The sequence below is a fragment of the Astatotilapia calliptera genome, chromosome 17, assembly GCF_900246225.1.
Source record: "Astatotilapia calliptera chromosome 17, fAstCal1.2, whole genome shotgun sequence".
Lineage (NCBI taxonomy): Eukaryota > Metazoa > Chordata > Actinopteri > Cichliformes > Cichlidae > Astatotilapia > Astatotilapia calliptera.
The window spans coordinates 11,348,834-11,373,102 of record NC_039318.1 but is presented as its reverse complement, the minus strand read 5'-3'; the positions used below and the strand labels follow the sequence as shown (position 1 = coordinate 11,373,102).

Sequence of the window (24,269 nt, the reverse complement as noted above, 5' to 3'; positions counted from 1 at the left end):
ACAAATAAAATTATTCAAGTGTGGTAACTCCAGAACGGTCTGTCCAGTGTAATTAATGACTGGAGACAAACTTAAACTGGTAGTGGCTGAGGTGATGAACTTTTGTATACTGTAAAAATAGAAATATTTTTTGCTTTGTTCTCAATAATACATCAGATTTTAATAATGATGGATAATAAGACACTGCCTTTATAAAATGTTTAAACAATTATACATGTTCAACTGCTCGTTAATGCAAATATGTAATCAGCCAAACTCAAATAATTTAGGCATGTCAACATGGTCAAGATGGCCTGCTGAGTTCAAAGTGAGTAAGGAAGATGGGTAATTTAAGTGACTTTAAAGGTGGCATCGTTGTTAGTGCCAGGCTGTGTGGAGTTTTTCAGAAACTGTTGATTTGCTGGGATTAAAATGGTCTTAAAAAAGAGAAAATATCCAGTGAGCAGCAGTTCTCTGGGAGAAAATGTCTCGTTGATGCCAGAGGTCAGAGGAGAATGGGCAGACTCCTTTGAACTGAAGGCAACAGTAAAGCAAATGACCACTCATTACAACCAAGGTATGCAGAAGAGCAGCTCTCAGTGCACAACATGTCAAACCTTGAAACAGAACAGCAGCAGCAGACACTCCTGTCAGCTAAATACAGGAAAGTGAAACTACGATTTACAAGACTGTTGCGTTGAGACACAAAGTCTAGTCTCCACAATAAAATTGGTATAATTTAAAGCTCTTACTGGGTGTAAATGATCCTATCACATGCTGACAAATGATCATTTTACAAGAGAAGAACTCCTTCCTTGCCCATCTTCAGCTGCCATGTAATCAAAAGATGAGAGCCCTTCCCCTTTTTAACACAAAGGGTTGATTCATGTCATCTTGACTGGCTGTGCATGTACCTACAAGTTTTAATTGTGAGTATAAACACGTGGTTGCGTTAATAAAATCCCATTAGACAGCAAAGCTTATGTGAAAAACAAGCTACTGCACCAAAGGTCTGCTTAGCACGCAATACAAATTGGGACAGTGACAGATAAGAAGACACCAAAAAAAACGCATAAAGAAAGACAGACCTTCAAAACCCGGTCGGAGAAATGATTAAAATTCCAGGGACGCTTCTGTGTCCTGTCTCATATTTTCCCTCTGCTTTCATCCTTGTGGTCAGAGCGTGTAAATGGCACACATGACAGGCATGAATAATAATTAATAAATGGTATGCATTAACGGCTGTGCCTCAGATGAATGGCTTCACCCACAGAGAAGCCACCGGAGCACCTAGTTTCAAAGAAACAAAGCCCAGGATGTGGGTTTGCAAAGGCGACTCTCAACAGGTTCAAATTACACTTAGTTTGTTTGTATGTGTGCAGAGGCTTGCATCCTGCAATTTATCAGAAAGATGGAAAGACCACACCGCACCTCAGAATGGAAAATATCAGACCTTTCCCTTTGGTTCATGTCGTGACCTGTATAGCATTACTACGATCGATCCAGAGGCCGCGTATCCAAACACATTGATCTAACCGCGTGTTCGTCTGAATTACATCTGAAGATCGGCAAAAAGCTCGAATAGTCTTTAAATCACAGATGACCAAGAGTATACAAGTTAGACTGAATTAATGAGCGTAAGAAGGAACTCGCATCCATAAATGAATACATGGTGCATGTGTAGTGCATGTTTGTGTACGTGTGTGTGGGGGGAGTACGGGGCGGTGCTGACTTGGCATTTTCTCCATGTAAATGCAGCATGATTAATGGAGTCACCAGTGAAATTAGACAAAGCACAGAACAGCAGAACAGCAAAAAAAAGGAAAGAAAAGAAAACTAGGCCTTAGCATGTCCCATCCGATTAATTTTCCTTTACCCTCACCAACATTACATAAACCAGAGGTTAACAGGCTTTCTTTAAAAGGAGTGGCTGTTGCTAGGAAGACATAACTTCTGTTTTTATGACAGTTCTAGGGGGTACTGTTTAGTTTCTGTAATATATTTTATACATGTGTGTTGCCGACAGGATAGTTCTTTTCAATAGCCTCCACACCCATCTAAAAACACAAACAAACTTCATAATCTCTGTGGTCCACATGTGCTGTCTGTAAACACCTACAAGAAGAAGTAACTGTGTAAAACTGGGGCCATATTTAACTTGAGCAGCCACCACTGGATAACCAGCTTCCTTTAAAAATGATTAAAAACAAATCAGTGGGCCACACTGCTGGGCGGGGTGACATCTCCAGTCATTACTGTTTACCAGTGATGTGTGGATTGTAGAGGGGAGGACACTGCAGGGAAGTGCAGACTGAATACTAAACAAAATGTGAGCCTTTATTGTGACTGATCAAAGAAAAATACAAATAGGCCAATAGAAATTGTAATCCAAAGAACATGAAGTCCAATCAGGTCTAAAGAGCATGAATGTGCACAGGTGAGCACAGAAGGCTAATTTAGGGTTAGAGAGCGGAGAGGAAATGAGACACGGGTACAGATTATCAACACAGGCAAAGCAGGAAGTAAAGCGAACTATTCATGAAGGAAAACCAACACTCAAAGGAAAATAGGAAATGAGTGAGAGACCTAATACTAACACTTAGCACGATGTCAAGCTAGTGAACAAAGGGTGATGATGACATCAACAGAGAAATGAGAGAGAAGGAGGAACAAACAGGGTGGCAGCAGGGGAACTAAAAACTGGCATTAAGAAAACTCAAGAGTTAAACCCAAGCGCAGGATTGCAAAACTCAGATTCAACTAGACTAAACAATAAAGTTGAACAAACACCATAAAAGTTCTTGACTAAGAATTTCAAACAACGTGACGCCTGTGAGGACGGATACTGTTTATTTTGACTCCAAATTGTTGCTGCTGGACAAAACTCAGCACTAAAAATAGATTTACCAATTTAAAAGAAATCAGCTGTTTCCACCTGTCTGAGTAACATTTACTAAGTTTAAAAAAACCCTAAACTTACAGTTTCGTTATATTACATAGCCCTGTTTTTATTTTACTTTATTAAAGTGCGTGTGTATCCTTTTTTAGATTTACTCGAGATCTAAAGAACAAAAGATTAGGTTGTTATACAGTTCTTGCTTCTACTTCTTTCTTCCTGTTAAAAGCGAGTTTTTCCTTCCCACTGTACCAGGATCTTGCTCATAAAGGGTTTTCTGATTGTTTGTTTTTTCCTCTACTATTGCAGGGTTTCTAACTTACATTATAAAGCACAATGAGGTGACTATTTGGCGCTATATGAATAAAACTGATTTGAATTGATGAGTGAATGACCAGCAAACCAAATTATGTTGCCAGTATGAGTTGTATGATGTATCAGGCTGTCTCCCTCAATCCAGAAGGGTCCAAAGCCACATCGTCCACACATATAATAATGAATCATGATAATGAATACATTTCATATATCATTCTACGGAATCGTATGATTTTATGAATCATTCACACAAATCATATCTCCATATTACCTTACTGAGTACAGCCTTGAAAGTCCTGCATAAATTCCAGTTTAATTGTTGAATTAATTTATTTATTATTGAGTGTTATTATCTACCTGTGTTTCAAGTGCTGACATTTAACTTTATTGGATTAAGCAGCACTTCACACAGGAGGTGGTAGCGCATAATTGAAGGCCAGATGAACTTAAGGGCGCCCCTCCAACCCCGCAACACACACACAAACACAGACACACACATATAAAAAAAAAATGGAGCCATCATCATCATCACTCCCGCAGAATGGCAACCATAGGGTGTCACTGCCAAGGTTAGCGCAGGGTATATTAATGTTCAGTAGATGTGAAATCATCCAAGAAAACAAGAAAACCACTCATAAGCAAATACTTTCATACTTCAAAAAATCCTTTTGAAGTATGAAAGTTTGTTTCATCATAGTGTCCTTAAAAGATGAAGGAAAGCCCCCAAATCTAAGGTTTCTTCTTCTCTCGATTGCATATTTCAGAGTGAATATTGATTGCAGCACTAGAAGAAAGGCCACCAACTCATAATATATCAACATTGGGACTATAGCTTATTCTATAATTACAAGACGGTTTGGACAACAGTTGTTGTTAGGGTGGGAAAAATCTCAGTATCATCCATCTTAACATAAGAATTTGGGTAACACTTTATAAGACAGCCTTTGTTGGGAGTAACAAACTGGGAGAACACTGGGTTGAGCATTTACCTGTGTTAGCTGTTCCAGCCTCTGTTTTGCGCCCTTCAGGACAGGATCCGTATTGCGCACAGTCAGCTCGGGATTCTCCCTCTGGGCTTTTAAAGTGTTGCCAACCACACGACCTGCATAACTACAGAAAGGCAGAACATGAGAAAGATATGCAGTACTTCCTGTCCCAGTTTGTCTCTGTGTGAGTGTTGTTCTCCTGTCCCAGTTCTCTCCATTCACTATACTTGTGTGTTTAGTCAGAGTGCACTGGATTCATAGACACACATGCACACGGTCATATTTCCATTACTTCAGAGGATATTACATTTACTCACGCTGGTTTTGTCGAGTCTTATCCTGACCCCTCCATAATCACTACTTGCCCATAATCCAGATCTAACCCTAGCCTTAACATTAAACCAAGTTTTGAACTTATATGTTAATAATCTGTCTTTTGCACCTCTGACAGTAAGCAGCTACCAACAACAGTAAAGACAAGAAGTATTACAAGTACACAGACACATACATACCCTTTGCAAAAAGAAAAGTCACCATTTACTCCACAGTAATGGACTAACTTGTGATATGAGCTCATCTTTATGCAGATTAATCTTATTTCTTTACTTTTTTTCCCAGGGATATTTCATTGAAAACAGATGGACTGCTTACAGTAATTGCTATTAGTGGTTTTCAGCAAGGTTGTAAAATGATTCATCTTTAGAAATCACATTTTCCCACACACAGGAAACTGAAATTCAATTTACAAAGATGTTTTTTGTATAATTTAATATACGTTTAAGATATTTTAGTTCTTTGATAATTGTGTCTGTATATATATCTATATATCTATATAGATATATATATATAGATATATATATGCATCATACATTTACATATCAATATATTACAGAGGTACCCACTATAGACGCGCTGAATTAGGACACAAGAATCAAGTGTTAAAATCATTTGAAAGGATATTACTTTACTTTAGAGCTGAGTAACTCTGCATGTTTTTAAATGATGCAATCAAAGTAAATTTAGTATTACAATTTATTCCATGCAACGAGTGCCATCTTTGATCATCTTGCATACTGATAGCTTTTTTCAATAACAGGCTGTAAGCAAGGATCACATCATTTTGTCTGGTGGGTGGATCAAAACGAAGATGAAGTGGGAGAAGAGCAAAAAAGAAGAAACAAAAGTTCATGAGTCACATTTTTCCATGTTCCAAACCAGCTTTGCTAGCTAATACAATCAACCACCAACTCAGTAACCACCGAGTCCACACCCTCAAAAGCACAAACACACTCTGGCAATGGCAACGAGGGAACAGGATTGTGGGAACCAAGGAGCAGAGACATGGTGGATGAATCTGAATTGATTTGAGTGATGCCAAGAGATGGTGCGGTGGTGAAGACCTCTTCTTCTGGAGCCATGCTTACTCTGCTGGTCTGGGATAAAATCCCATGTGAAACTTAACACAGTGTGGCCTTTAATTAAGTTTCTCAGATTGTTGTTGTGTTCTCACACAGATCAAGTTTTGATGCTCGTAAGTGTTCATGTCCTGAGGCCTTACTAAGTGAGTTCTAAATCTGTGCCTGGATTCATTACACCTGACTTGAACTAGCTACAGTAACTGATGTCACAAAAATGCTTATCAACTGTCCCTGTGAGAGAAGACGTTCCAAACCATCTTCATGCAAGTTCACATTAAATAGGCAGCCAAACACATATCACATCAAAAGATCAAACTGCATGCTTTGCTAATAAAGCGTGAGACTACAGATCCCCACGGGAAAATCAGGTCAACGGAGAGGCAAACTTCCTGTGAAGTAGGGGAAAAGAATACAGCATCAATAGAAACCGAAGCAAAGAGAATTAATTAAATATTATACTGCTGATGTTTTCATTATCTTTAAACTGGTATGGTTAAAAAATATTAAGATAAGATAAGATAACCTTTATTAGTCCCACACGTGGGAAATTTGTTTTGTCACAGCAGGAAGTGGACAGTGCAAAAGTTATGACGCAAAAATTAGAATACAATAAGAATAAATACAGTACACAGCTGTACAAAATAGAATAAAATAATATACTATATACAGTAGAATAAAATAGAATAAAAATATACAATAAGATAAAAATAGAATACGAATGCTATATATAACTGAGTAAAAATACAACGATGACAGAAAGGATTATTGCACTTAGTGTTATTGCACATGTGTGGATGTGTGTGTTTGTTCAGTTAAAGTCTTTGTTGTGGAGTCTGACAGCAGTGGGGAGGAAAGACCTGCGAAATCTCTCCGTCCCACACCGTGGGTGCCGCAGTCTCCCACTGAAGGAGCTGCTCAGTGCTGTCACAGTCTGCTGCATGGGGTGGGAGACGTTGTCCAACAGGGATGACAGCTTAGCCGCCGTTCTCCTGTCACTCACCACCTCCACTGGGTCCAGAGGGCATCCTAGAACAGAGCTATTACAGGTTTTGCTTTTATGTTTCATAGGATGCATTATAAAAGTGTCAGGGGAAAAACAGCACTGTAAAAGCAAGCAGAGTTGCTACAGGAAAAGAAAAATGTGCAGCATTTAGTAAACATATTGGAGGGACTTATTTTTTCATGTGCGACTCTTATTAACTGCTTCATGGCTCTGCACTTGTAAACTTTCTATATTATTGAGTCTTTCATATCTCATGCTTATGTGTTGTTAAATGTGTTGCACTAAAATAATCGCTGATGAAAATATTGCAACAGAATCTTAGCTGACTGGCCTGAAGCTGTTTGTGCATGACTACTGCTGCAATGAAGGTACAGCATGTTAAATGTCACCACTAGATGTCAGTAGATTGCAGTTCTGTTTTCTGTCAGTCCGCTGTTTACCTCAGCTGTCAATATGTGCCCATGTCTATTTACTCTGGAGGTAGCTGTAAAACTTTGCATAAAGAGTCAGATACGAGTTACTAATTTGAGCTGCTGAGGACATCCTGAACTTTTAAGTCAGTTATCAGTGTTGTTTTTGCTACTGTTAGCTGCTAGCAGGTGTTAGGGAAACTTTCTGTGAATTGCATCTAATGTTATTCAAACACTTAGTGAATAAAGTCTGATAAAATGCAAGACAATCAAACTGTTTATCAGATGAAACAAACACTCGAGTCTAACATTAGCTAGCATAGTGTTAGCTAACCAGTCACTGCTTTCATTTAGCCGGCTTGTTGTTAGCCGTCTGGAAGCGGAGGGTCGCATATCTAATCTGCAACAATACTGGGAATAAATGAGCATGTTTATGCAAACTTCATATTTTAGAGCTCTGACCTCAGTTCAGGAGTTGAGGCTTGAGGTGAGAAGGAAGAGGATGAGATTATATTCAAATGCCAGTCATGTTGTTGCTTTCTTCTGTGTTTTCATTTCTTTAGTGAAAAGGAACCTATAATCAGATGGCAAAATATAGCTATGATGCTTCATATCTCCAGTCTGAAAGTGCAGGCACAAATTAAAATTTGCCTCCACGACGTACAAACACCCCTTCTCTTCTGCTATGTACGCTGCTCTCTAGCCACATAAATAAAATGCCATTAGGCACAACGATGTTGTCAATCTTGACCACTGTGTTTAAGATACAAAGGAAACATACAGTAAACATGGCAGCTTCTGCAAATTGGTGCCTACTCCTGTGTAATTTGAGAATGTATCTGTTTCTTGGAACAATTAATTAATTAATTATAATAAATGAGTGCAATATTATTTTTGTCGACAAAATAAACTCAAACTCAACTGACTGTACCTTTAACGAAAAATGTTCCCAAATCCGATGATCTCTGCAGGATAAAACAAAATGGTCAAGCTTTATAAATGAAGACAGTTTGGGTTATACTTAAATTAGGTGGCTTATCCATTAATCTCATCACATGATACGGACCATATCTTTTTCTGTATTGCTACATAAACAAAAGAAACATTTCAAACACCGTCACCATGGGAACTGGGAACATTGATTGCCAATGAACAACAAGAGATCATAAGATGCATGCTGCCTAATCCTCTGTACATTCAAAGCATTTGATTCTGTAGTTTTTTAGCTGCATGACTGGTATGAGAGTGTGTTGCTAACACAAGCAGGATATGAGAGCACATGTACTGTGCCCACAACAGAATGAAGTAATAAAAACAAGATAATGGACTACATGTAATATGAACAGGATATTGACGTACATCTACATGAAGATGTGTAATAAAAGGCAACAAAATCAAAGGCAGCAAAAAACAGCATGATAGAGCAAGAAGCGAAGGGCAATAATGAAAAAGGGTGATGAACAAGAAAGCAAAACGAGAAATAAAAGCTCAATTAAAAACCACAGACCTTCCCTTAAGGGGAAAATCCCAAGATTCCACAGACTCCAGCAAAGAGTTTAGGGATCAGTGTCAACAGCGCACATCCAGTGAATTTGTTAGTGTCAACACCTCACACATACTGCTGGCATATTTCATGTTTCCTTTTATCTTGATCTAAGCTGGGAACATACCTGACATCATTTGAAACAATGCAGCCAAGACTGACAGACAGCTGATTTGACCTTTATATATACAAGGCTGACTGAATCTATACTTTCTTTTACCGCCACGAAAAACAAGTAAATTAATATAAATGGAACAAGCACAAAAGGACCAAGCAGGCGTGGATATGAACATTATTAGGTATCAGTGCACGAGTACACTAACTATAAGACAGGCGTTTCCTCCAGGGGATAAAAAGATTTACATGTCTGTAAATTGTATCCAGATAATGAACAACAGTACTTTTCCTCCAAGTCACAGAAGAAGTGTTTCGGTGTAGACAGACATACTTTTGTTGCAGACGAGTGTTTCTATTGGATATTTAAATGTAAATTTCTCAGAGTCAGATATTAGAGGTTTTACATTCTGTGACCTTCTCCATATTAATATGCAAATAAATGTAATATATCTCTATGTGGACACTGAGACCGTGATGGATTTTGCCGTGTTTATATGCATAGCTTTTAGTAAAATTACTACAGCCTGCAAAAAGCACAAACACACAAAAATATGCTCTCACTGACCACTTTATTAGGTACACCTGTTCAACTGCTAGTTAACACAAACGTTCAGTGTATTTAGACATATAAACATGGTTAATACGACTTACTGAAGTTCAAACTAAGCAAATAAATGGGGAAGAGGAGGGATTTGGATATGGCGTGATTGTTGGTTGCAGACAGGCTGATTTGAGTATTTTAGAAACTGCTGAGCTACTGGAATTTTCCCACATAACCATCTCAGGGGTTTACAGAGCTTGGTCGGAAGATGAAAAGATATACAATGAGCCGCAGTTTCTTGATAAAAAACAAAACAAATTTGATACTGCTTTGAGCTAACAGGAAGGCAACAGCAGCTCAAATAACCCATCATGACAATCAAGCTATGCAAAAGAGCATCTCTCAACGCACTGGGGTTTAAACCTTGAAGCTTCAGTATGAGTTGATGAGTCAGTGAAGCTCGCTTCTGTCTGATGATTGTGATACTGGGGTCAGCTATTGAGGATATCCTGAACCCCTCTGGCCCTAAACACTGCTGTGTTTGCCGTTGTTAGCTGGTGTTAGCCACGTTGAAGTCGATCTAACATTATATGGACTGTGACGATACAATGTGAGAATGTAGTGAAACTGTTTGAGGTCTGACTGTAGTTCAGGAGATGAGGCTTGGGGTGAAGAAGCAGAAGATGAGGCGGAAATGAGGGAGGAGAAGGAGGAGAAACACATAATGAGAAAAGCTGAATGTCCACTAGGCCACTGTTTTCATGGTGGCGAGGGAACATGGCCGCCTCCGCAAACCAGTGCCCACTCCAGTGTATTTCTACACTTATGAGAACCCATCAGTTTGTTGGGAGATATAATTACGCACAAATCAATATATCTTTATTAATACAATAATTTCCTATTAAATAACAATAAAAATGACCTATTCTACCTTTAAAAACTCATTTTTGTTGGCAGTACTGCATCTTTCCCTGTTTTTCTGAGGAGATTACACATGCAACTGTGCAAAGGTTACTGAAATCACAGCAAAGATTTACCATCTGGCAATCATACACATCCTTTTCAACTGGAGATGAAAGTGTCCACAGCATCTGCACATCTGAAACATTTTCTCATGTCTAATACCAGCTGTCCTGCTGAATGTATTGGAAGCTGTCATTGCTATTGGCCCAGATTACAGATGTCCCAGCTGTGCTGCTTATTCGGCGCCTGATGATAGTATTGCAGGAACTGTGGCGTGTAGACAACACATAGAGGTGTGACTGTGAGTGACACTTAATGAGATCTGGAGAACGACACACATAAATCACCAGCAGCACGATGACAACGCTCCTCTGCCGCTGCCCTTAGTTACTGCGAGGTTGCTAACAGTGACACGCATAGCGCTCATTTCTTAAGGTGCCTCCCTGCAGCGTTAAAGGATCGCACACACACACACACAAAATTATAACACCTGAAATGGTGATCTGATCTGAGGGAGGAGTGCAATTATAGGCGTCGCAACCTCAGTTGTAAATCTAGCTGCATTCCTGTGGAGACATTTAATTAGCCCATTCAACCCCACTCCACACACACACACACACTTATAATATGCATACATAGGCTACACAAAGTAACACACTGTACCCACACTTGAGGGATAAACCTGTATTTCTTGTGCCAGATGAAAGTACAGTGTGGTTTAGACTGGTCTGGGGAAAAAAAGCAGTTCTCTACTTTCTACCTCAGGGTTCAGGACATTTCTGTCTTGGACTGTTACATGTCTTCATAAAACATTAAGGGGTGATGTAAATCAGAGGTGGACATTTGAACACACACACAAACACAGGACGCATAAATAGACCGGGTATGGTAGGTTTTTAGTGAAAAGGACAGAGTTAATGCGCGGTCGCTAAAGATGTTGATCTGTTGCTTCCCTCTTCTGGAGGCAATCAGCCATTACAGATCTAACTGCAATCAGAAGGTCTACATTCATCACACATGTGCCCACAGCGATGTTTCTACTCATTCTAGATAATTAGGCCTGAGTGAAAGAAATACATTTGCTTGTACTGCACGCGTGCAAACATTTCACTGCAAACTTTTAATGTGGAGTATGCTATTAGCTGTGGGTTGCCTTTCACTTAAAGTGACAATGACCAACACAAAGTTGAGGGAGTGCATTCCCAACCTCAGACTATTTGGGGAGTGTGTGAATGCAGTGCGAGCCAGCATTAACAAACTCTGTGTCAAAATGAGTTTTTGCTTTTCCATCTTAGACAATTAAAACATTCGCCATGAAATGCATTCAGTAAGATGACCCTAAATGACAGTGATTCGGCCCTGTCCTGAGTTGAATCTGGCAAAACTTGTGAAAATACTTGTGCGACTTGATTATGAATGTGGAACGCCATAAATGCTTTTGAAATATGAAAATAAAAGTTAAAAAAATCGGTTTAGATCACTATTCTGAATACAGCTCTTATTCAACTCTAGTTGTTCTAGAGTCTCACTTGTGAGCGGCGCACCTTTGGGGGAGTGTGTGTAAGTGGATATATTAGGATGGCCCAGAGCCACTGGAGGATTATGTGCTGCCAGCTGGGTCCTGTCACCTGTATGCTTAGTTTATAAAGAATTTGGCGTCGGGCCTTCTCTGATGGTACTGTTTTCTCACTTGTGTCCGACTTTCAGACTATTTGTAAATTGATGCTCTCTCATTTATTCTCAGCGCATCAGACCCCACGCCCCACATCTGATAAACCTGGCTGTGCCTTCTGACCAGATTAGGAGACAGCTGGAGAAGCTACATGACTTCCACTGCTGAAACAAAAAAAAAAATCAGCTAAATAAAGTTGTTTTTCTTCTTCTTTAGTAGTTATTTAAGATGCACTTAGGAACAGATATTTTAACTGCAATATTTAAATAAGTTGGATTTGGATACCGGAAAACAGACGACACCTACTCTTGTGCTCCAGTCTAGTCTCCCTACAATGTAGGTGTAACCATCTTCATTGTCATGCCAACTTGTAACCATGAAAAAAAAGGGGGCCTATAATCTGCCCTCTGCTCCTCCATCATCCACTCTCAGACTTTCTCATCATTTATCTTTTTCACACATGCACAAACACACACTTTCACCAACACCAGACATTTGTAAGTGAAGTGGGTCAGAGGGCGGAGGAGATGAATGGAGGTCTGAATAGCAGGATGGAGAGATGAATGGATGGCTGAATTAATGGGAGAATGGGTGGATGGATTGATGGATGAATGAGAGAAGAAGATGTAAAGAGGTCAGAGAAGCACAGACTGGCTGCGCTCCAGCACAGGCCAAGGGCGACATCTCTTCTAAACCTGTTATGAGAGTGAGTAAAACATCAGGCTGGAATGATGGTGGCGGATTTTTTAATATTTAATTCAAGACCTTTTACACAAAATTGGAGGGAATGCAGGGATATCTAGTTTGGAATGGACCGGTAAAGAATGTAGATGTGGGAAATGTCCCAACAGGTTAAAATGTTAAAGAAAGGACAGAGTAAGGACAGGTATTTTACTCGATATGTTCATTCAGCATCTGAAATCATGGGCATTATAATAAATAAGATCAATAAGATCCCCAGCATAAAACTTAAGTGACACCAGTGATGAGAGCAGACTTGCTTTTGCATGGTTTTTCTTTGTCTGGTACATCAGGCCACCAATAGCTTGCTAATTTGTGGATTTCTCAACATGTAACAATGCAATTTTTAGCGTTATTATCCTTTTAAAGTGTTTCCTGCTCCAGTTTTCTTTAAATATCCAGTGAAAAAGAAAAAGCAAAGCCGATAAATATATATGAGGATCACTGACTTCAGCAGCATCAACGGTGAAGAAAGAAAGAGCGTAGCGTGTGTAGGATGTCCTTCAAGGCAACACGGCCTGTTTCGTATGGTTGGTAGACCTTCAATAAATAAACCTTCTCTATCACAGGAACAGATTCCCTGCTGAGACGGATAGAACGGGCTCACATCTAAGTGAGTGTGCTCCAGAGGAGTGTGTGTATTGCCGGGTGCATGTTGGTATGTTTGCTGCTCGGTATGTGTGGAAGAATGTGCGTCTCGGAGCACATTTGTCTAAGCGTGTGTGTGCTTGGTACATGTGTGCGTGTGTGGGTCCATTTGTCTTGTTACTAGTTTAAGCTGCCAAAGTAATCACCATGAGAAAGACTCTGGAAACGAACTCTCTAACCTTCACAACCCCTGCCCTGGCAACTATAGGAGCCACACACACACACACACACACACACACACACACACACACACACACACACACACACACACACACACAGACACATTTTAAATAGATATTATGCTCTGAATGTGGATGGGTTTTTTTTTTAACATGACCAAAGTTGCAAATAAAAATATCTATGCTCTGTATGGTATTATAGTGACATGACAGGCTTAATATGGTCATCTCAGGCATGCTATTGTGCTTGTACTTGTACAACTTGTCTACTGTACCTACTGCTTAAACCTTCTGTTTGTCAGTGACAACGAATCAGAAGAATTCTGTCTTAAAAGGAGCTTTTTAGGGAAAGGAGCTAAAACATCTCGTTTCGAACAGTGGATGAAATGAGACAGCATCAAGTTCCAGTGTAAGATAAATAGAATGTAATTATTAATAACGAATAGAGTTAAAGAATTAAAAAAACAAAACAAAGCGTGGAGCTAGAAAGAAGCATAAAAGGGTCAGTTTTAGGTAGCAAAAACAATGACAGAATTCAGCTCATTGCATGTGAAATACAACAGGATAGGATAACATACTGGGCTGGAATTTACATTGAATGGTGGGTAAATGCTAGAATAAACTGAAACCAATACAGTATCTCTGTCTCCTCAGTATTCATGCAACATGGGTTGCTGTAGCTTCTGAACCATAGCAACAGTACAGACAGCAGGAGCAATACTTCAGCTGCTGGAGGGAGAAATGAACAAGAAATTGGCCTTGAATTGTCCATGCAGCAAAGCCTGAAAGTTATACCTCACTCAGGCTCAAGCGATGCAAACATCTAGAAACATAAATTTGTCCCATTAACAGAATCTACTCTTGTTTTTTCATCTCATCTCTGACCTTACATTCAGTACATTTCTGTATCAGTTAATTCATGTTTTGTGTAGTTGATATATATATAAGTATGCACACTAGATCTTAACTGAATATAGAACTATGAGTAGAGCCAGTTATAGGATAAAATCCAATATTTAAATATATTAGTCAACATTTTTTTTCTTTCAGAAGCAACAGTTTTCTCTAATATTTGTTATGTCCAGCTATTTATTTACTCATTTATACTCTTCCAGACTCTGCACAGATCAATTTGTTTTTGTGCCGTTCAAATGTGTACTGCCAAGAGGAAAGTTACAGATTCAATTTTAACAGATACAACATCAACACTCATAACATGGCTGAAGGGTGTTTCTGCCATCTCTTCTTAGATTTTTATTTTCATTATAAATGCTCATGCCAGCCAACAATAACAGCCAGCCAATAAATCAGGCTCTAGCTATGGAGGTAGCTGTCACTGGGTTTATCCAACACTGATAAAGTAAAAATGGTGAATAAATGGTGAAATTCAAAAGGAGAGACACAAATGCATTACACTGCTAACACAACATCAGCTCTTTGCAAGCATCCACATACAGCATGCTAACGCAAAGCTAGCAAAGAACCCAGTGATGTTAAAGGTGAGTATCTGCAGACCCCAGTTCAGTGGCCCGAGCCTGAACTTCAACAGGTAACATAAGCAGTTATGGGCAGAGTTGCAGCGTTGTAGCCTTCATTTCTACCTTTTCGTGTTTCTAGAGTAGAATCATTTTGGCGATTGCTTTTGAGTCTGTTTGGTCTGGTTTTCAACTTAGCTTTGTGCGCAGGTACGTATGGAAACACAAAGAGAAAGATCTTATGTGTCCTCATGAGGATAGGGATTTGTGTTACTGTGTGGAACTGTAGCCTAAGGATTATATTGTTAACTGGTAATGTGTCTCAGGTCATTTTACAGGGTAACCTGAAAGCAAGTAGACAAATTCTGCCTGTTTTTTGGTACATCATAGTTGTAAAAAAGCATTTGTCACAGAATAAAACATATCACAATGCACACAGACCTCTCTACGACATCTTGGCCGCTCCAGCATGTGTGCTGCTCCACTTCCATCTCACTTTCACAAAGCATCTCTGGCAACTCGGTGAAAAACCACTGGTACCGCTGGATAGAGCCCTCAAACTCTCTGAAAAAGAGTAGGAGTTGTGCACAGCTGAATGCTCGGGTTGTTGTTAATAAGAGTTGAGGCGGTGTACCATATGCCTTTATTTGTCTCAATTTAGACTGTCAAGTCCAATTCGCTGCAAAATCCCTTCTGATAGACCGAAGGCAACAAAAGGAAGCCACACAGACTCCCTTTAGATAATGACTGTGTAATAAAAATCCGATATTTGGGTTCATTTACTACATTTTCTTAGAGTTCCAAGTTTAGGAAAATACTATATCATTTATGTGGAACAATTACATGAATTACGTGATTTTACCATGATAGTGTAATGTAATAATACAGCCATAGAGAATCATTTCACATGAATTTCTTGGAATATGACTACTTTTAATGGCAACAGACACAACTAAGGCTAGATAAAAATCACGAATGGTTATCCTCTGACTTCTTGATTTTAGGGTGATTTAATAATTCATAAATACAACAATTACCTTGATATTTTTTTCAGGTTTCCACTCTTCTCCCCTCTGCTACCTTTAAGAGGGAATGACCTAGTGCAAACACAAAGAAATGAACAATTCTTTTCACTTGATTTCCATCAGCAACATAATAATCAAAGATGTTCTGGGACATCCTCGCCTTTTTACACACATATGTAGAAAGCACAAGGCATATGTGCCATATAGAAGCCTGAGTTTGAGAGAGGAATGGTAACGCATTCAAAAGAATGCAGGCAACAGTGACAAAAGTCAGAACATTTATGAAGTAAGACACAATGTGAAAAGAAGGCGTTGGACTTGAAGTTAGTTACAAAGCAGCTTAAATAACATGTCATATGTGAAATTTGTCAACCTAACGCCTCATGTGTGTAGGATAATAGCTGAGCCATCAGCTGGTAAGAGCTGCTCTCAGCTGATTGAGGGCTGAGCTTTCTGTTCTGCTTATGCCCATACTTCCCCTGCAATACGTGAATGACAAATATAAAAAAAATAACACTACTCCATCCTCCTTTACAGGCCCCAAATATTTCCATCTTCTCTAACAATAAGCAATGCATATCAGCAGATCCAGTATGTTACTCACCTCCGGGATTGCAGCCGCAATCGTCGATGAACTGGTGGACCAACTGAAGGAGGCAAAGTCGCAGGCGACCTCTCCAAGTTTGCTGATGTTGTAGTGTGCACGGTAGTTGACTGTGGACCCATCATCACAGGACCAGCTGCCTGGCTGCCGCACACTTTCTCTACCTGAGGAAACACTGGATGATAACTTTGGGCTGCTTTTCAGAGGAATGCTGAATGATGTACATGGACTATTATGCACGTTTATCTAGACCACGTGTCATGTTTAAGATGTGTTCATTAGTATTGGTAAATGGATGAACTGAGAGACAATGCTAGTTTTTTCTTCCTTGCAGTAGATTAGAGATTAGACTACTTGTCAATATGCTCAGTCAAACTGGCATTACCAGTTGGAGAAGCTAACTTTGACTTATTTGACTAAGTGCTCAGCTAAGTCTTTATTGCACCAAGGATGTTGAAGCCTGTGACCACTGACTCATGTCATTAGGAGGCATGCCGAGTGCCCAGTAAATTTAATAGCTGGTAGTTTTTTGGTTATTATTGCAATAAATACACAAAAGATTAGCTTCATACCAATTATTCAGTTATAGAATGGGGATGGGCAATTAATTTTTCCCAAGGGGCTACATGAGGAAATGGGACCGTTTTTGGAAGCGCCGATATTAATTTCATTTCCTTATAGATTTAACGTTGTAAGCTTCCACGACTGTCCCATCTACTCATGTGGTCGCTGGGAAAATTCATTTCCCACACCTGCATTAGTGTTTAATTTTCTAACACTGGTTGTCAGGTTCTCTAAGAGAACAGAAATCAGTGTTGTCTTAACCTTAGCATTAAGTGTAGCCAATATTTCATTTAACCAACTGTCATGCGTCACATGGATGAAGAACTTTGATCAAATATTTAATGAAGGGGCATTTTCTTATCAGCCACAATTAGCAGTGCAATTATGTCTGTGTATGTTTGTTTACCTCTCAGGAATCTACTCTAAGTCCACAATGTTCTCTCAAAGTTGGACGACTACTCTATTGCTTCCTCCAACAGTGTGTGCATGCATGCATGTGTTTGTGTGTCGTCTGTTTGTCTACAGATTAGCCACAGAAACTTTCTCATCACTCTGAACCAAGCTGCATTCTGGGTATCGGTTGTCCCGCCAACCACAGTCTTTGTCTGGCACTGGATCTGTATTCACACTCACATACATGCTCACGCACACACACAGACTGAAGGGAACCCCAGATTCTCTAAAGAGAATGAGGCTGTTTTTAGCCCATCTAGGTACAAGGCTTTTCTAAGAAGCTCCAACTGCCAGGCTGAAAGAAACCCATGGCCTTCCTTCCTCTGTGTCCAAAATTCAAATGACTTTATTATTGAGGCATATGTGTAACGATGCTTAGGGACCGGATGCTCATCTTTTTTTCTTTTTTTTTTTGAGTTTGAAGCACTTTAACATTACATATTTAAACTTTTTTTCCCCCAGTTGATTTGCATCCACATGACTACATGTCATATTCTAAACAATTATAAGTGTAGCCAGTATAAAGCAAACCAAACATCATCCCCAACATCAAATTATCTCTTTTGCTTACTGTGGCTGTGATGCGTGGCCCATGCAGCTGCGCATGTAGTATGGCATCATTTACATGGTGTCTCACAGCTAAGAGAGCTAACTCCATGCTGTTGTGGTTGCTGCTGGTTGCTAAAGTAGCAGCTAGGCGTTGAAGCAATACCACCAGACTCCCCCAGGGGGCACCCAGCTCAGATACACCCACCTAGAAAAAAAAGAGAGGAGAAAAGACGAAGAATGAGAAAATGCAGATCACATACAGTGCTTCCTCTGAATCAGAGAAGACTATCTATATCTATATATCTATATATATTCTCTTTAAGTCTTTACTCAAGATGAATTTGAATTTATTGTTGGATTTCTGTCTTTGTTGTCTATGATTTCTATCTGTCTAACATTTCACTGTGATTTTGTGCTTTTTAGATATAATTCAATTTAACTTAATAACTGAATTTCTCTTTAAATACATTGTTTCCTCCGCCTCTCTCTTTGCTCTGCGTGGGTTTTTCTTTCCTTCTCATTACTGAGGAGGATAAACATGTTCAGAGTTGTTGTTTTTTTTAATCACACTTTCCTTGCATCCAAGAAACTCTCAAATGAGACGAACAGTACCATCTTCTAGTTTTGTGCTATAAAGAATTCCCCCTGGGCGCTGGTACAGCTGTCCAGCAAATTTCAAAGCAGACTAGTAAGAAGCACGGAAGAGACTGCCAATTCTCTTGGCAATGCTCTTGTTATCTGTCAGTCAAAATGTAATGTGGGAATGATCTGTTGGTGGTAAAATTCTCTGAATGATTCAGCAGAATGAGAGATGGCTGCATTAGTGCGAATTTGGTAACTGTCTCGCCCCTTGACAGCGGGATACAAATTCTCTGGTGCCTCCCACGCATCTAAAACACTGTCTTCTTCAAATCGCACACTGAACCCAAAAGGGAGTCCAGTAGGTTCTGCAGAGATTACAAATGAGAAGATTTAGAAGAGCAAAAGTGTCACTGCAACAATATATGTAAAATGTTTTCTTTCTAAAGCTGATCTAAACAGGACGAAACTCACTTTTCTTGCTGGGTTTATTCACTGAGCACAAAGAGCAATCGGGTGATTATCTAAGATTAGCATAAAAAGTGTAAGCTAGCCTGACTTTAACCAGTTAAAAAATATATGTACCAGAACCTCTGGAGCATAGACTGTACAGTGGGGAAAATCCCCTGTTAAATTTGTAACCTCGCTCACTTTCTGCACCAAGTACTAAGTCATGTTTTGCTTGGAGATCAAACACTTATATCACTCCATAACGATTTAAATCGATAAATCGATATATAATTATTTTGGTTATTTTGGCTGATATTCTCTCTCTCTCCATTAAAATTCAACTACATTAAAAATTGAGGCTGTTAATGTTTTTGTAACTGAGCCAACTTACAAGTTCAGCAGGGGATCAAATAATTACACTGACCAGCCATAACATTATACCCACTGAAATGTGAATAACACTGATTATCTCTTCATCACAGTACCTGTTAGTGGGTGGGATACAGTGTATTAGGGAGCAAGTCAACGTTTTGTCATCATAGTTGATGTGTTCGACGAAGGAAAAAATAGTTAGGCGTAAAGGATTAGCTTTATATGGCCCAAACTGTGATGGCTAGGTGTGCGGGTCAAATCAGCAAGAGTGGGAGGAAGTGCCTTTCAGTTCAGTTCAATTCAATTCAATTCAGTTGTATTTACACAGCGCCCTCCCATTCTACTTTTAAATGCTCTAAGAACAACACGTAAGCCTGCAGTGCCTGTGCAAAGTGCTCTTATAGGGGGATATGGCACCATAAGGTCATTATGATAAGATGGGAACTGCTTATTTAAGACCTTGTATGTGAGGAGCAGGATTTTTAATTTAGTTCTGGATTTAACATGGAGCCAATGAAGGAAGCCAATACAGGAGAAATCTGCCCTCTCTTTCTAGTCCCTGTCAGGACTCTTGCTGCAGCAATTCTGGATCAACTGAAGGCTTTTCAGGGAGTTTTTGGAAAAACTTTATAATAATAAATTACAGTAGTCCAGCTAAGAAATAATAAATGCATGAACTATTGTTTCAGCATCACTCTGAGACAGGATGTTTCTAATTTTAGAGATATTCCACAAATGGAAAAAAGCAGTCTTACATACAGTATTTATTTTACATTGAAAGACAAAAGAGTAACAATCTGGTTAGATACAATAGTTCTAAATTTTTTATATCCCAGTACAATGACCTCAGTTTCATCTTATTTATTTTCATATTATTATTTTATTTATTTAGCTTCATGGAAAGATACAGTTGGTTATAATCCTCATAACACTAAAAATGTATGCTATGGCTTCTAATGATACAAGCTTCAAGATTCAAGGTTACTTTATTCATACCCGTAGGTACATTTGCTTTACAGAAAAATGATAGCATGTGGCAGACACTGGAAAATAACTCAAAATGTTAGAAATATTCCAGTGTTAGAAAATCAGCACTGCTCAGTGTTAGCCATTGTTAATCTTCAAAACTGACTAGGTTACTTTTAAACATATAACACTGTCAAAAGTGTTAATTTAACACTCAACAGTGTTGTATTTAACACTCAGAGGTGTGGACCCATATAGACACTCTCCAGTGTTAATTTAACACTGGAGATTTTGCTGTGAGTCCCTTTACTCTCTACATGTTTAAGACTCAGATTAAGTAGAGTCCTGCACTCCTCTATTGGGCATATATGCAAATTGCATTGGATCCTGATCGTGACAGCTGATGTTCAATCGCTTCCATAATCACTTTTCTGGTGATTTTTTTCAAAAACCTTAATCACGACTGAGGTAAGGGCAACAGGCCTGAAGTCGTTTAGAACTTTTGGACGACTAGATTTAGTGAGTGTAACCACGACAGCGTCTTTTCCAAAAAGAGAGTGCACATTATGTATTTGCAAGGATTTATTAAAAATAACATGAAATATAGGATGATGTTCTTAAGCACAATATTTAATTAGGCGGCCATGAATGTTATCAGGACCCTGGCTCTTGTTAACTGTTACGTGCCAAGGGGTGTGGCTTTGCTTTTGTGCTCTGTTTTGTGTTCTGTTTATCTTTCAGGCGTCAGGCCTCCTCTGATTGGCCAGTTCGAAGTTGATTGGCAGGTGTCTATTGGCTGGTCTGGGCTCAGTTGGCCAATCACACTCCAAGGAACACTACAAATGAGCCGCTCCCTGGCCAGCTGGTGGCTGCTGGCTTCTGCTTTGACAAACATTTGCGAACAGGCATCTTTATGTTGTGTGTGGTGGGAGGCTGGACAGGTAAGCCGGGGTACCCTATACACTGGTTGTAGATTTTACTCTGTTAGTCACACTAGGTTATGCGGTTGATGCCACCCTTGTATGTTTTCACTGACTTTTATCGAGTAGCTAGGTAGGCCTTTTGTTTTGCATTTTTCTTTCAGTTAGGCTAGGCCCTGGAAGCTACCGACCTCTTTTTGTTTTATTACTTTCTTTGATTTGGATCAACCGCCCAGTCCTCCTCCCCCACCTCTTTACTGTTGTTAAATTTGACTATCCAGGCAAGCACCCAATAAATCCTGCCTGATACTTAACTGTTCTGTGGTCTTCCTCCTTCATTGATTGTGGTTGTCCAGTGTTGCTGTCTCCTTCCTACCTTTGCCTCCGCCATGGTGGGGGGGACGTAACACAAGTGGGGGCTCGTCCGGGATCGTTGTATGCTGTGGACAACCTATATTAATGAGGACGGTGCCGTGATTTTAGGGTGTCTACATTTCATAGTATCAGCCGGAGATGAGTTTCGACCTGCTTGGTTTTGTTAGTCAGCCTAGCGTTGACAAAGTTGACTTGTGTCGCAAAGACGAACTGTTGAGTATTGCTGCCCAGTATAACCTTGCCGTACCAAAGTATGGAGTGAAGAAGGATATTAAGCAGGCTTTGTTGGAGGGATTATTCGAGTTGGGGATTTTAATCAGCCCTGTTCCAGCTGGGGTGCCTTCTCAGGACCCTTCAGTTTCCCCTGGTGCCTCTGCTGATCTAGCTTCTCCAGAGAGAACTGATGAGCAAGCGCTGCCTGCTACACCTCCGGGTGCCCAAGTTAACTCTGATGCGGCTCCCCAAACTCTGCCTCGCTTTAAGCCTTTTACTCCAGAATCCCAATCATCTAGCAGTGATGCAAAGCTTAAGGTTCGCTTACTGCGTTTACAGTTGGAGGCACAAGAGAAGGATAAGGTGCGTAAAGCGGATTATGATCTCCGGCTGGAGGTCCGTAGGCTGGAGATAGAAGCTGAAAAAGAAGTCAGGTTAAAGCAGCTTGAAGTAGAAGCACTGAGGATGTCATCAGGACAGAAAACAGATGCCACTAAAGAAATCCCGAAAGTCTCCCCGGAAAGTTTTAACGTTAGCAAACATATTGCCCTAGTACCTACCTTTCGTGAGACTGAAGTAGATTCGTACTTCAACGCTTTTGAAAAGGTGGCTACTGCTCTGAAATGGCCAAGAGACATGTGGCCCATATTACTTCAGTGTAAATTAGTGGGCAAAGCTCAGGAGGTAGTAGCTTCACTTTCGCTAGAGCAAAGCATGAAATACGACGTGGTGAAGGAAACAATTGTACGTGCCTACGAACTGGTACCTGAAGCCTACAGGCAGAAATTTAGGAACCATAAGAAGTCCAGCAGTCAAACATATGTGGAGTTTGCACATGAGAAAGGGGCTCTTTTTGATAAATGGTGCTCTGCTAACGGAGTTGGGGATGAGTATGAGTCGCTGCGTGAGTTAATGTTACTGGAGGATTTTAAAAATTCATTACCTGAGAGGCTCATAATGTTCTTAAATGAACAGAAGGTGACGTCAATGTCCAAAGCAGCTGTGTTGGCCGATGAGTTTGTGTTAACTCATAAGAATGTTTTTACCCCTGTTTCCCATCCAGATAGGCCCACAACCTTGCGCTCAGCACGGCTTGAGTCTAGTTGCTCTGCTGCGAGGCCAGTGAGGCCAAAGAGGGGGCCCTCGCCTCCCCACGGTGAGCGTGAATGCTTTTATTGCCACAAGAGGGGTCATCTCATCGCAGAATGTCAGGCATTAAAGCGTAAACAGCAACTATCCTCACAACCAAAAGGGGTGGGATTGATGTCAACATGATGAAGCTGTACAACTCTCGTGAACCTTCAGCTGTGCCATCTGTGGTCCAAGAGCAAGTGGTTACGTCTCCGATGGCTTCGGTGACCAAGGTGGAGATTACTCCAGATGAAGATGGGTTGGTGTTACGAGGTGCTGAGCCTCAAAGTGCTCGACTAGGTAATTCTGTGATATTGTCAACCCTAACACAATACCTGTCCCACCTTCCTGCTGAACAGAGCAATGATATTATAACACTCATATCGGGATTCCCATCTCTGTTCAGTGATATCCCGTCTCAAACCACTGTCATAAAACATGATGTGGTGCTCACTAACCCTACACCAATCAAACAGCGCGCTTATCGGGTTAGTCCTGCAAAGAGGGAAATCATAAAACAGGAAGTTGAGTATCTTCTTCAGAATGGATTGGCAGTGCCAAGCTCCAGCTCTTGGAGTTCACCATGTCTCTTAGACACTAAGTCAGATGGAAGCCCAAGATTCTGTACGGACTTCCGAAAGGTGAACTCTGTCACTGTACCCGATGCACATCCCTTACCCCTTATCAATGACTGCATTGATGAAATAGGGCCTGCAAAATACATCACTAAACTCGATATGTTAAAAGGGTATTGGCAAGTGCCTTTGACACAGCAAGCGTCTGAGATTTCAGCTTTTGTCACCCCTGACCACTTCCTGCAGTATACGGTTATGCCTTTTGGCATGTGCAATGCCCCTGCAACGTTTCAGAGACTGGTTAACAAAGTGTTGGGAAACATCCCTAACTGCCGAGCATACTTGGATGACATTGTTGTGTATAGCAGTGACTGGTCCACCCACATAGCTACATTAAAAAAAGTCTTCATTAGCCTAGACAGTGCGTCTCTCACTTTGAACCTTGCCAAATGTGATTTCGCTAGAGGCAGTGTCCTCTACCTTGGCCAGCAAGTTGGTCTAGGGCAAGTGCGCCCTGCAGATGCCAAAGTCATTGCGATTAGGGAGTTCCCCCAACCAACCACCAGGAGAGAACTGCGGCGGTTCCTTGGGATGATAGGATATTACC

General features: G+C 40.2%; 1 protein-coding gene across 2 annotated transcripts in view; it reads right to left on the bottom strand.

The window, feature by feature from the left end:
* Nucleotides 1–24,269, bottom strand: part of gpc5b (glypican 5b) — a 63,610-nt gene that overhangs the window by 24,822 nt on the left and 14,519 nt on the right. For both annotated transcript variants that reach the window (XM_026146863.1, XM_026146864.1), the window contains exons 4-8: nucleotides 18,104–18,286; nucleotides 16,516–16,679; nucleotides 15,924–15,983; nucleotides 15,328–15,450; nucleotides 4,180–4,300 (exon numbers count right to left, since the gene is read on the bottom strand). In XM_026146863.1, the coding sequence (XP_026002648.1) occupies nucleotides 4,180–4,300; nucleotides 15,328–15,450; nucleotides 15,924–15,983; nucleotides 16,516–16,679; nucleotides 18,104–18,286 (651 nt within the window). The remainder of the gene's footprint in view (nucleotides 1–4,179; nucleotides 4,301–15,327; nucleotides 15,451–15,923; nucleotides 15,984–16,515; nucleotides 16,680–18,103; nucleotides 18,287–24,269) is intronic.